Genomic DNA, 14,075 nt, shown 5'->3' on the forward strand with positions numbered 1-14,075 from the left:
GATAGATACAGTATGTCCCTATATAAGACAGACACAGCCACAGTGAGGGGGAGAGAGAGTCACAGACAGTTCTGAGACTGCAGCAGATTCTAACCAATCACATGAAGGAACCCTGCTGCCCACGTGGCTTATTCATAAAAAGGAAACCCTTATCAATGCAGCGCCATTCTCTCATACAGCAGATCCCCAATGGATCCGTAGCCTAAAATAAGAAAGCTTCGGAAATGCCTTTTAAATATAAACGTTATACATGTATGATAAATGCTAATAAAGTTAGAAGAATTGCAAAAATGATTTCAATGTTGCACATCTCTAAATAATATTAATATATTCAAATGTTTTATTGTCATATTTCGGCGTTTTTTTCTGTCATGAAAATCATAAATCAGAGGCTCTTTCAAAAAACAACAACAACAATACACAATATATTTAGCATAAAAAGAAAAGAGACAGAGCAAAAACTATACCCGTGCATGTTGCAGAACTATACAAAGAATATTTACAGGTAAAATAGAATAAGATAAAACAGAATATACAATTAAATACTGTACCCTGCAATAAATATTGTATACTTTAATAATAATTAAAGGGGCCCTATTGTGCTCATTGTCAGGTCTTCTTATTTGTATTGTTACATAGTGATGTCACTATGTCGCGGAAGTAAACAAAGAACTCCAATGGACGCATTTCCTAAAGGGAACTTTGGGATGTTAGCCTTTGCAGACCATCTACATGCACACAAACCTATATAACACACTACAGGAGAAAGATCACCCAAAGTAGCACAATAGGTTTCCTTTAAATATCTGGAGATATGGAATAAATAACGTGCAAAATAGAGTTAGCCATGCATGCAGATTCATCCTACATTATTTATTTTTTACATTTCATCTTTCTCCTGTATGATTTCGTTGTCCCCATTTCACTATGTGGCCTGGATTTCAATACCCAGGGTACACAGACAGGATACCAAAAATATCCTTTATATGTGTCAGATGTGTTATTGCAAAATGTACTAGGAGGTAGTAGCTTTTCTTACACATATATATCTTCCATATGCAGAGTTTAAAACCTCCAAAAAATGTATCTTTGTGTTACTAGTTCTAAAAAAGAAATCTTTTGACTTGTTGTTTCATGGCAACCTATGAAGTCTCCCGAGCTTCAGTCCCATGGCAACCTTTAGCATCATCCCAGTGTGCGCATTCATCATGGACTTTATTGCATAATCACATCTCAAGAGCTCCACTGCCAAATCAACTGATTAGTGGGTGTTGTGAGTGGATAAGAGGCTGTCTAAGTGAATTGCTACTTGAGAAAAGTGCATAATTTGTAGGAACAATTTGCCATATATGCGCTTATGTAATAAAATGTATAGTGTTCAATCAACAAAAACAATGCCAGAGAAACCAGATCCTACAGAAGTTTGGATTTATTTCATCATGGTCACCATAAACAAGTACTGCATTGACCTTTGTATTAACATGTAGAGTAGTGAATGCAACTGTGGCGCAACCACAGACAACACACACTTACTAAATATCACCTTCCAAAGCTGACACATAGGAAAAATGAACTGTACAAAAGATCTAATTCACAGATGATCGTCATAGACTTTAGTAACACTGACTGCAAACGTAATGGCAAACACTCCAGTGGCCTGACAGGAAACACTGGTACACGACCATTATGCAAATACCACTGTGTAAAACATCGAAGATTTGTTCAGAGCTGTGCAAAAAATAGCAGCATTTATATTTCACTTTCCAAGCGATGAGTTCACAACACAACATCACAATGGTTACTTAGCATAACACAGAATAATAACTGTCCATGTTGCCCTATAAGCTGGGTTTCAGAGCTGGAGTCGAATCACGTTTAGCTTATAGGAACTGCAATGATGTGAGCAAAACGATATCACTTAATAACAATGAGACCTTAACATTCAATATTTACATGATTGAAAAAAAAAACATAATTCCTGAATTGATGCCCTTAGAAAATGTACAGAGCAGGGCAAAAAACAATGACCATTTTTTGTTATGCTTGGACAACAACATATACAGCCAGCTATAAAAACAGGCAAATTAAATAAAGGTAAAATGTATGTAAACCACATAGTTTCAGGCCAAGAGCATTTCATAGTTGGCACGTATAAGATCGAAGAAAAAAAAATCTATTGAAAAACTGTACATTCCATTGAGTCTCTATCTAGCCCTGTGTTGCACAACAGAGGCATTCGGTTGATAATCTTGCTGTATGGCCGCCTATGGGCCCATTAAGTGCGTTTTTTTTTCTATCACATTCAAAATGGAAGATTTCCCATCACTTATTGCACATTTCTGAACCTCATATTCAACTTGAGCCAATAGCTTACGTGCAGGTGGATCCCAACAGTCTCAGGAAAACAAGTTATATTATCTCAAAAATAATGTTGTGTACATGAATGGTGGATTAAATCCCACATCAAGAGTAATCAGATATGAAGATACACAGCATGAGGCTTTTCACCTCTATTTCCCATAGCGTCTTATTTAGAGAGGCAACGATTGGTTGACTCATCCATTAGTCCATTGACAAAATGATAATCCGCAACCAATTTGTAACCCATTAAATGACAGTCATTTCTCCTGCAAAGAATCCTGTCAGGTATGGAGATTTCTTGCAATTCTCAAATTTGTATCATACCGCTTCTGAAACTTCACAGTCTGTTAAATATTTCTGTTGATTTCAATAAAATACTTTCAATATCTGTAGGAATCCTTCATTATTGTGTGAGATTTAGCTGATTAAAGCATGCAGATTTATCCTAAAATATATAATTGTTTATTAATGATTTTACTCTATGGATTCTGTGTTAATATATTTGGGTTTGGACTGACAACAAGAAGATTTAAAGACAAACTTTGGCTTTTGAGAAACTGGGATGGAGATTTTCCTGTATTTTCTGACGTTTTGTAGACCATATGATTTATCGAGCAGTCTATTCTACAATAAAATAAATAGTAATTATTCACATAAGCCTATTGTGTCCCCTTGCAGAAACATGCTTCTGTTATCTGTTGCATGTCCATCAGCTTACAGAGAATCTAAAAAAAAGCATTATGCTGTGTACCTGCACTCACAAGGCTTAGGCTTATGTGCTGAAAGTGTACTGACTCTTGTCCTCTTAAGCCACGCATTGGCTCTGTTGTGGCGAGCTAGAGGACTCAAATAGCACGGAGCAGAGGAGAAATGGCTGTACAGGTCAGCACCTAGGACAGCTCCGCCTCCACCTCTCACAAACACATCTATTCTGGTCCTGAACCTGCACCAGCCCACTCTGCACCATCCGCGCGCTGACTTACCCATCATGTAGGCTAATCATGAATGAAAGAAGGATCTGAGTGTCACTTACAATGTCAATCCCTGCGTCACCCCAAAGGGACAAGACCAAAAATATGATGATTTTACCATTGTGGCATGCATTTTATGAAATCTCCTACCCTGCAGCCTATCATTATATTCAGCCCAGACGTGAGAAGCCTTCCACGTTGGCCTTTTACATTCATCGTTATGTGCCAAACAATCATCTTTTTTATTCTTTAAAAAAAACAAAAAAACACCAGTGTCTTGTTTCCATGTCAGCGATCCAGGTTTGCCTCGGTCGTATCTCGTTGGTTTTTCAGGTCCTGGAAGACCTCGGTGAAAAAGTGCGGGTCTGAATTGAGCTGCAGCATTTTGGCACTGAGCCTGTCGATGATCCGCAGCGCCGTCTCCCAGAACACATCCTTGTTGGCCTCGATCATGAAGGGCTTGAGCGGGTAGGAGATCTCGTTGCCCATGTAGGAATAGGACAGGTAGAGGCAAGTCTGAAAGGTTCCCTGCAGCTCGGCCGCGGTGCCCACGCTGTCCTCTATCGTGTCCTCGCACAGCAGGTACACGAACACCACGTTGGCCGGCGTGATGAAGCCTTGATCCTGCCAGCCCTGCAGCAAGAGAGTCCGATCGATGTTGCGGAACCATAGGATCACATCTGAACTCTTTAGCTCCTTCAGTTTGAAACACCTGCGGCACATGAAGTCCCCCAAACAGCGCAACAGCTCCCCGGTGGAAGCCTGGATGACGATCCGCCTGGGGGACACTAGAGACAGGCTGCTGGGCTGCTTCTGCACCGTGGAAAGCTTTCCATTTTGGACCAGGGCATCTTTATTTTGCGTGGGCACAGTGGGTACTGGTACCGGGATGGGCGCTTTGGGTTTCTTCTCGTCGGTTTTATGCGTCTTCCTGATGTTTTCGCTGTTGAGCTGCGCCACTTGGTTGGCCGGGGCTGGCAGCGGGTTCGGGGTCACTTTCTTGGCGCTCTTCTTGCCCGAATTGGACACCAGCTTCCTCCAGGACAGGGAGACGAACATCGAGTGGCGCTTGAGGCTCTTGTCGTTTTTCTGTCCATCCCCTACCGCGAGCTCGGCGTCCATAATAGACGCCTTCTTCGTGGCAGGAGATATGGAGAGGATGGTGCCCATGTCTGCAACAGGAGAGGGAGCCGCGGTGCTGTGGTCGCTGCTGCAACTTCAACGCAGTCTTCGGCAGGGTGAGAGGCGGTGGAGGACAGTCACGACAACGATTGAAACTCCATTTACACGTCTAGTTGCAACGGGTGGTGGATCCTGGGCGGCAGCGGGGTATAAAGATGGAGGTGGGTATAAGAATATTCCGAGAGATGCTCCGTCAGCCCCGCACGCGCTGCGACACAATCCTGTGGCTGGTGCATAAACAGGGATTAGTCGACCTGCGCTAAATCATCGGTTTAAACGAACCAGCAAGTGCAGCCTCTGACTGACAGTCAAGGCAGCCAATGATAAGGCAGATCAATGACCCAATCACAAGGGGTGTTGTTTATTTAAGTACTAGGCTATCATCGATAGCTTAATAGCCTGCAGGTTAAACACACTACTCTGGTTGCTTTAGCCGAGAGTGGAAAATGAGTGCTATTTTTAAATCAGACTGTTTTCCTGTGGTCTAATCTATCAGCATGATGATTAATTGTTATAGGACACCCTTAATGCTTATTTTTTGTTTGTTTGCTAAATATGTGTATATATGGAATCATACTGCCCATGATGCCCTCTGCTAAGGAAGGTTAAAATCACAGTCATCCTGCTAACATTTCACTTGTTTTCACCAACAAAATATCTTAAGAAGCAAAAAGGGACAATATATGAGACCTTAGTAAACAGGTTTAATGCCACCTTTTACCTCAATGGTATCATTGACCATGCATGAAAGCTCATGATTAAATACATTGCTCTTCAGCTTGTTTTGTTTACACAGTAATGTGTCCCTATAAAGCATTAATGTACATTAATATCCTCAACCTTACCATGAAATTACCCTGTAAAACAAACATTGCCAAGTTTATTTATAGAGCATATTCAAACCCTGCAGATGATGATCAAAGTGCCTTGCAAAGAGATCACTTAAAGAACAGGAATAATCTTTTAAGAACACTTACATAATTAGGGGATAAGAATATTATAGAAGCACAGAACTATTGATAAAACCATAAAACATATTGCACAAACAAAAAAATAAAATGCAACAAATGCATTAATTCTCTCTACATTATTATAACTGATCAATATGGTGATGGTTTCTGGTGACCGTGATTAAATCAATCTGCAAGATTCCTTGTATACAGCATTGTTTTGTTGATTTAACACTTTGTTTGTGCACTACCATATACATATGGCCCGAATCATAATGTGAATTGATAGGCAAATGACAATTCATCTTTAGACAGGTCTTCATCATTGTTGTGTCAAACAAGAATGACCAAACTGTTTTTTAAACCGCATCAACAGTCTTTCCCTGACGTTCACGCAGGATTGATCCCTGAAGAGAAAATACATCTGTACAAGGTGTTTGTGCCAGCTCTGGGAGAACTAAACTACGAGCTTAAACTAATAGCTTGATGCCAATTGTCCATTATTTTGACTTATTTAGCTATGATTTCATAGCTTCAAAAAACGAATATTACCAAAGAGACGTCAGATCAGCTCTTTTAAGTCTAAAAATCCTCATTGGCCATGACTTGTCTTTAAAAGTTTACTATTTTGCCTTAAATACTCATCAAAGCATCATGGATTCACTTATAGTTTGCTGCTATGTATAGGCCAATTGTAATCCTACACCTAGCATCACATGTACGTCCTGGGAAACTCTTTGGTGGATCCGATTATCCTGAGTCAACTGGATCTCCTCCACTAAATTAAATGACAACTGTCCGAACATTCCATTCAGCTTGAAGTTAGAATTGACACTAATGCCACTGAAAATCCATGGAGTCCTCAGAATGACACTTGAGCATCCGCTAAATGCCAAAAGTAAAGGACTGCGTCATAGATATCTAAATACCTCCATTGAGGTCATTTTTCAATGTCATTCTTCTTACTCGTCCCATATTGAAATGTATTGAATTGCACACCATATGCATATTTGCTGTGCATTTCATATTTGAAATCTCAAGGCCATATGGCTGATTTGTTCAATAAATTCCATCCTGAGTGTTTTTCCAGCTGCATTGTTTTTAGGTATATGGAGGGACATAGGAAATATATTAGATATCTTTTTATAGCTTTCCTTTCTTTTCTTTTTTCCTGACCTAGTCAATACTTTGGAGATATACAATTAGAATGATCAATCAATAAACTGGTGAAACAAACAGAGTTGTCTTTCTGGTTCTTTATTCAAAGCGCTTCGAAGGCACAAGTCTCACAGAGTACAGAGTATTCTGCAAGAGTGCACATGGAGGCAAGTGTGTGTGTAAGTTTTATAGGATCTTGACAGTTCAACAACACTTCATCACCTGTCACTGTTGCTGGGCTGGAAAGAGAGATAAGCAACGCCTTTCCAGAGGAACAGAAACTGTACATAACTAATATAGTAAAACAGGAACTTGTTAAAGACAGATGGAAGTGGGGAAAGCAGGAACTTATTGTGGAACAGGGAACAAACACAGGAACTTGTTCAAGACACTGTGTTTGACACCCAGACACTCTTAACTTAAGATTAATAATAAGTCTAGCAAAGGACATGAACTGAAATACATCATCATGGAACTACTGCATTTGGTTTTACCATATTATGTAAGATATAAAATGTGCCACTACACTCAATCCCATGAGTATCTGCGCAGTTAGAATTTCTGGCTTCCTCTACACTCTAAAAACAAATGCCTTGGCTCAACAAAGAAAATCAACGCAACAGTTTGCATCAATGTTTATTGAGTTAAGACAACTTCTAATGAAATTGTCTTAAAGCAACAAAGTTATTTGAGTTAGGGGAGAAGGCTTTTCCTCTACAATCAGAGGTGTTTTTAATTACCACTTACTTAATAATTGGTATTATAAACACAAGTTTTGAAGTTGATTACTCAAAAGTTTAAGTTTTTCCGACGAGTTTTACCACATGATTTAAAATTCCTTTTAAGTTGTATGCACTTAATTACCCTCATTCGGGATACAAGTTTTTAAGTTGATTACTCCAAAAATCGAGTTGCTCCAACTTGTTTTACCGTATGATTTAAAAGGAATTTTAAGTTGTACTGTATGTACTTAATTACTATCATTGTGAACACACGTTTTTAAGTTGACAACCATTTATAAATTAAGTTGCTCCAAATATATTGTATTAAATATTTTTTTTTCTTAGCTTTTTCATGTTTTTGCCTTTAAAGAAAGATATTAATTCCACAACAAAAATATTAGGCGATTCACTTTTTATTTTGAACTGCAGTTGTTTATTTCAACACATGATGTTTCAATCAGGAGAGAATTCATTTAGTTTGAACATTTATTGACACAATATGATAAGGTGCATGAACACCTGAAATCACAGCTGACTGCAGGAGAAAGGAGAACCATTTTATAGTTTGGCTGCAGCTCGTTGATTGGCTGCTGGAGAATGAGGTGAAATGTAATAGGTTAAAGAGAAAGCCTGTGATGAGCTGATTATAAGCAGCTGCGGAGTGAATGTACATACACCCAGTCTTCCTGAAAGAACTTGCACTGAGCTTCATTTAAATCTTGAAAAAAAGATAAATAACACATTTAAATTGCCCCACAAATAATAAATAAACACATTAGCCATATTACCATGGGAAATGGGGACACAGCAAATAAATGCTGCCATCACATCGAAGTTAGAGGCCTTTGCATATTTAAAACCAGTGCCAAATATGTAAAATCTGTAAAGTTTTTGTAAAACTACAGACAAACTCTCAATGGCCACCAATCTGCAGATCACACACATCAATTTTACAAAATATGTAACAAAGATATTTACACTGCCGACAGTCATTACTTTAAACAGTATGAACACATTTAACGCAGAATGCTTGCTCATTCATTTGTTTCCCTCGACCACGATGGTTGCCATCGTATGGTCAGATCCTGGAGTGGACTGGTCACTGATGAAGGCGATATTCATGTCCTTTTGAAGCACATTAAATAATAGCTTAGCGCATAAGAGATAATGAATTAGGTAATTGCATACTTTTTAAACTGTCACACTTCAGAGCCATTATTACCAGCTGCTAAAGCAACGCTGGTATTGTTTTCACCTATTGAGTCTGCATGTGTGTGTCATTATGGCAATGTGGTCCTGAAGACACACAGAGGTGCTTTGAGTACTTTGTCTAGTGTTTAAATGCATGTGGACAGATTTTGTCAATCTCAACCGTGTAAGTTTTACTGTATCTTCTCATCTTTTTTGCAGGTTCCATACAATATTTGAACTGGTTAAGTGAAGAGCAGAAGCCACTTTTCAAAATGTTACACAATCCTTTTTCCATTACATTGCTGTCAACACCTATCCATGCTGAACGTTGCTAAGATATTATTGATTGGGGTGTGGCCAAAAGTGCAATATGCTTCAAAATGTAACTGACAGAGAGCAGTGCTTTTGTCCTGTGTTTTTACACTGTGCCCATGGATTTTATGTTATTTCAAGATTTTTAATTACGTCGCTAAACTCCTTGAAAAGGTCCTCTTCCTTTTCTCCAAAGCACACGACAAGGCAGCGGATGGCTATAGTTCTCTGCGTACTTCAATTGTATTGTGCCATTTTTGAAAAAGGGAAAAAAGAGAAATGACCTAAATTAATATATTCTGAATGGGTGACTGCCAACAACTTGCATTTCAATGACAACTCTAGATAACGATCCTACCTCAAGAAGCATGTCCTTGATCTGCTTCACCGAGATTAATTTGTAATAAAAAGCAATATCACAATAGTAACCAAAGTATTTTTACTCTCACAGTAGCCTCTACTACTTTCTATTCTCTCACAGAACTATTCACAGTTCAAAGGCTGCTAATTTTGGTCAAACAGCAATTTGCCTATACAGTGCAACTACAAGGCTATATACTGTATTTGAATGACAAAAGATGACACTCACATTAAAATGTCCTTTGTATATTTCTATTTGTCTTAACTGTCGGAACTTGTCCAGGCATGTTAAGTGGGAGTGGACTTGACATCCTTAACTCACGGTGTAGAACAATGAAGTCATCAAGCCAATTGCATTACTTACTACAACTTGAATTTTGTTTTAAGTAAATGAACGCAGAAATCAGAGTTCAAATTACACACAATATTAAGTTGATGTAATAACCAACATTATTACGTCAACACAACTTATAAATTAATGTTTGCAACTTAAAATGTTTATCTAAATCAATTAACTCACATTTATCTTTCAACCATGCATTTAATTAAGTGGAGGTGAAAGATCGCCTGAATTCGTTTTTAGAGTGTACTTGTATTTGATCTCTTGTCAGATTGGATAGTGTAATAATCAAAGGATGTGTGCAGTCAATCACAGTTTGAATGTACTGAGTTCAGGAAAAATACAGCTATATAGAAAATACTGGAATTATTATCTTGTTGAAATGTAAGAAATAATCCAAGGAACTGTACAAATATATATTTTATAAATAAAAAAACAGACCCATAATGCACATACTATAGGCACATAGGTCTAGTATGTAGCGTAAAAAAGTTCAGTTCATGGGTTTTGAAGTCAATGCAATCATTTACTGTAATATCGCTACAGTCAACACATCATGGGTGCAAAGCTCCCATTTAAATAATTACTTTAATAAAGTCCAAGCCCCAATAAATGTGTCAGTCCCATGTTTGATGAAAGCTTTGAAAGATTTCATTTCAGATTGGCCAACACATAGGGTTGTCTTTTTTCAGAAAGCACTGACCTTTTTGGCCTCTCCGTGCACCTGTACCGTTATTTCCGGATAAACGTGCAATGTGTTTGACACACACACACAATCACATATCCTGTAATGGCAACGACAGGCATACTATTTGAGAAAGAAAACGTCCAATAATGGCTATGAGCGGACGTGGCCACCCTGTTTTGTGGATTTATGATGTGACCCTGGGGGCACTGCACCCCCCAGGGTCCTCAAAAACACACCCACCAAGTATAAAGTAGATTGGTCCATGAGCTGTCAAGATAATCAAAACTCACACACATATACACACTATATTTAGAGGCTTGGCACATCTGAGATGAGATTTATTTTTGCTTTGTTTTTTTGTTTACAACACAAGATCACATCAAATAATTTGCATATTAATTTGCTTTCCCTCCACCCAAGATTGTCATCATCATTATCATCACACTTACCACAACAGTGTGATCTAATTATCACCAACACCGTATTCGCATATCACAGTGAAGATCAAACTTGCTGACAGTCATCATCTACAGTATGAGGTGGGATACAGCTGGGAGGTGTCAACCCAAACCACCAGGATTCATTTAAAATCCAAGTAGGAAGTTCATTTAAACCAAACTTTAAAGAGTAATATCCCCAAACTGTAAAGTGCTTCCTATTTCCGACAAACTCGTTTGATCACGCCAATGTTTGATCCAACACAGAATGAAGCAGGTGGTGAATAAAAGAAAGTCTTTCATCACAAATCAAACAAAACCCAACAGGATGTTACAGGAAGGAATAATCTCAATGTATTAGACAGGAAACATCAAGCTTTTCTGGCTCAATCATATATCATTAAGTTACCATCATAAGTTTGTGTGATGAGGGGGTGTGTGAACACTTGGTAAGGTCATGGGAAGTTGAAAGGCCTGTGTGTGTTCTTTAAAACAAAACGTTTTGTGTGTTTCTTCACACTTATACACACATTTTTATCATATAAAGTTGTATTATTCATTTATCCACATAGTTGCTGTACTAATTTATTGCGGTATATGGTTTACATACAAAATAAATGTACATTAAGTACAGTATGTAAAGTTAAAGCTGTATTATCTTCTTTTAGACTCTGAGATGGTGGATTTAGCTGTGAAATAACACATTATTACCTTTCAAAGATGGAGTATCTTATCCCATGCATCCACGAGTGACTGGACCCTACACTCTTCCATAAGTGAGTCTAAAAGGAACCGTATTAGAATAATATGTGTTTTTATGCCATTGCTGTCATTTTGGTTAAGAAAAATCACTTGTATAATATTTAGTATTATATTTTGGTTCACATTAGAAATATTTTATATTTAATTTTTCACTATTTATAATTTTAGATGTTTTTTTTACATTTTGAAAGAAAACGTTTTGAATATATTGATGCAAAGATCTCCGCTATTCTAAGAACCTCACAGTATTCCAGTCCCTTTCCAAAACTCATCTCTTCTCCTCTGTCTACTCATAGCCCACCCCCCATCAATCCATGCCGGTTGATCAAGTTTGATAGTCCTATACCCCCCACCCTAACCTTCCCTGATATTATAAAGTGATTTTGAGTCCTTGAAAAGCCGTATACAAATATAATGTATATTATTATTATACATCAGGTATCAGATCTTGCTGTGTAAAATAATCTTCTGAGAGGTCAACAGTGAATGTATTCCTGACAGCCACAGGTGATAGGAATCAAAGGTTCCCAAAGGATCCATAGAAAATGCATGCAGGTCATTTTTGACCCACTTATGGAAGCTTGGGGTAGTAATACAAAAACTACAATTTCTTAAAATGTATTAAATGTACATTTTTGAATGGCATGATATCCAAAACATGTTTTTGAGGAATAGCAGGAATAGGAAATGATAATAAAAATGTAATTACAAAGATACTTCAAGAAAACCACCTCACCGGGTCAACAAAGACCCACTTATGCATCTGAGGGTTAAGATAACTATTTCCTGTCAAAGCAGAGACAAAGCAACATTAGTATGTACTGGGAGCTTTTTTGCCAAAAGAGTAATCTTATTCAAATATCTTTCAATATAACTCTGTTTTTGGTCTCCACTGACTATCTAAGGAAATATAATAATAGTTATAACTTTATTTATACAGCACTTTTCAAAACAAAGTGCTTTAGATGGATTAAAAACAGGCCGTTCAGGCGTCAACAAACACACAGCATTTCAACAAAAGCAGCAGTAATAAAACAAAAGAAAAGTAAAACAAATAATACATGGATGTCGAGTAAAACAGAGTTAAAGCTTTATTTAAAAGGTGAGTTTTAAGAAGTGATCTAAAAGATGTCACCTATTCTAAAATGTGTGTCTATTGCTTATAAATGGCCCATATGATCCATGGTTTATGTAAGGATAAGCTTGAGGTTTTACTCAGCTTATATTAAAACACATATACATTCATTTATTTATTTGTTCTTTATGAAAGTGGCCATGTTATTGAGTCATTTCAGACAAAAGATAATATAGGGGTTTTAACAGTTGTTTAGCAACTTTAGACACAAGTTTGGAGACATACATTGTAGTCAGATGATGGCTGATGGGGAACCAGATTGAATTTCTGCCAGTGTGATCCGCCTGTGATGCTCGATACACAGACTGTCTACATGCTTTGAAAGGGAACTAAATCCAAAATAGAACAGATAGTGACGGGAACCTCGGCCAGAGAGTTTAAGCTGTTCAAGCTTTATATGTGACGTGTCTGATCTCTGTTCAAGCTTTATATGTGACGTGTCTGATCTCAATGAACACAGTGTTCCACAGTCTTACGCTCTTGCTGGAGTCCCGGTGCACTGTTGTCACAAAACAGCTTTTAGGAACGACCAGCTGAGCTGAATCCTACGATCTAAGGGAACATCCAGGCACGTAAAGGGTCAATAAATAATAAATATGGTTTTGAGCAAGGCCATTTCTTGCTAAAAATGTATTGATTGACTGGATTAATTTGACGATGAATGAAACATCATCTTAATCTGGTGTACCCGGAGAGGAAAGCTTAATCAAAATGACCTCGTACTAGAGCTCTATAGTATAGTGGCTGAAGAATTGTGCTTTCCAAAAATATGATTATTTGGCCAGAAACATTGATTTATCCTGGTGTGGACTTCTAAAGACATTTCTCACCTTATAAAAAATGTGCTACCAATCATAATTGTCCACATAATAAATAAATGTTGAATTATAAGAATGTAACCCGAGGATACTATCTTGAAACCCATAATCCTCAAAAAGTAAAAGGTTTTCAATGTATCTGTCTAAAACAGGGTTAGTTGCTAGTCATTCTGCTCATTGAGGCAAAATAAGATGTTCATTAAAAAAAATGCTGCTTATTTGGTTAATTAACTCTCCTATTGCCTTCGTTTTCCCCCCCTTACTTTGGTGTTCGTGGTCAAATTTGACCGGTCCTGTTTTAACTGCCATTACATTAACACAAAAACCATTAATCATCACCAAATTTCATTTAACACCCGTTCAAACTGTAAATATTGTAACAGACTAATGGTATACATGAAAAACTGCAGTAAATATACAAAGAACAGACACTGAACATGTATTGCGTGTGCCGTGATGGGCACATAAGAGCGGGAAATGTGTCAAATTGTTCTGTGTGTGTGTGTGTGTGTGTGTGTGTGTGTGTGTGTGTGTGTGTGTGTGTGTTTGTGAGTGCCAGGTGTGATTGACATGGGGGGATTGGGCACATAAGGGGGACACACACATCTAGAGTGTGTGTGTGTGTGTGTGTGTGTGTGCGTGCGTGCGTGCGTGCGTGCGTGTGTGTGTGTGTTTTATCTGATCCGGA

At 37.9% G+C, this 14,075-nt stretch overlaps 1 protein-coding gene across 1 annotated transcript; it reads right to left on the minus strand.

Annotated features, from left to right (window-relative positions):
- Window positions 1-1,411: 1,411 nt before the first annotated feature.
- LOC104962001 (cyclin-dependent kinase 5 activator 1) lies at window positions 1,412-5,293 on the minus strand. Its single transcript, XM_010790376.1, has one exon. It carries the CDS (start codon window positions 4,500-4,502, stop codon window positions 3,621-3,623), a length of 882 nt encoding a protein of 293 aa, XP_010788678.1. The 5' UTR covers window positions 4,503-5,293; the 3' UTR covers window positions 1,412-3,620.
- Between the last annotated feature and the right edge of the window lie 8,782 nt (window positions 5,294-14,075).

Source organism: Notothenia coriiceps, unplaced genomic scaffold (assembly GCF_000735185.1).
Source record: "Notothenia coriiceps isolate Sejong01 unplaced genomic scaffold, NC01 NC01_scaffold00034179, whole genome shotgun sequence".
Classification (NCBI taxonomy): Eukaryota; Metazoa; Chordata; class Actinopteri; order Perciformes; family Nototheniidae; genus Notothenia; species Notothenia coriiceps.

Coding starts and splice junctions, on each gene's coding strand:
- LOC104962001 (XM_010790376.1), bottom strand. CDS start 4,502: ATGGGCACCATCCTCTCCATATCTCCTGCCACGAAGAAGGCGTCTATT.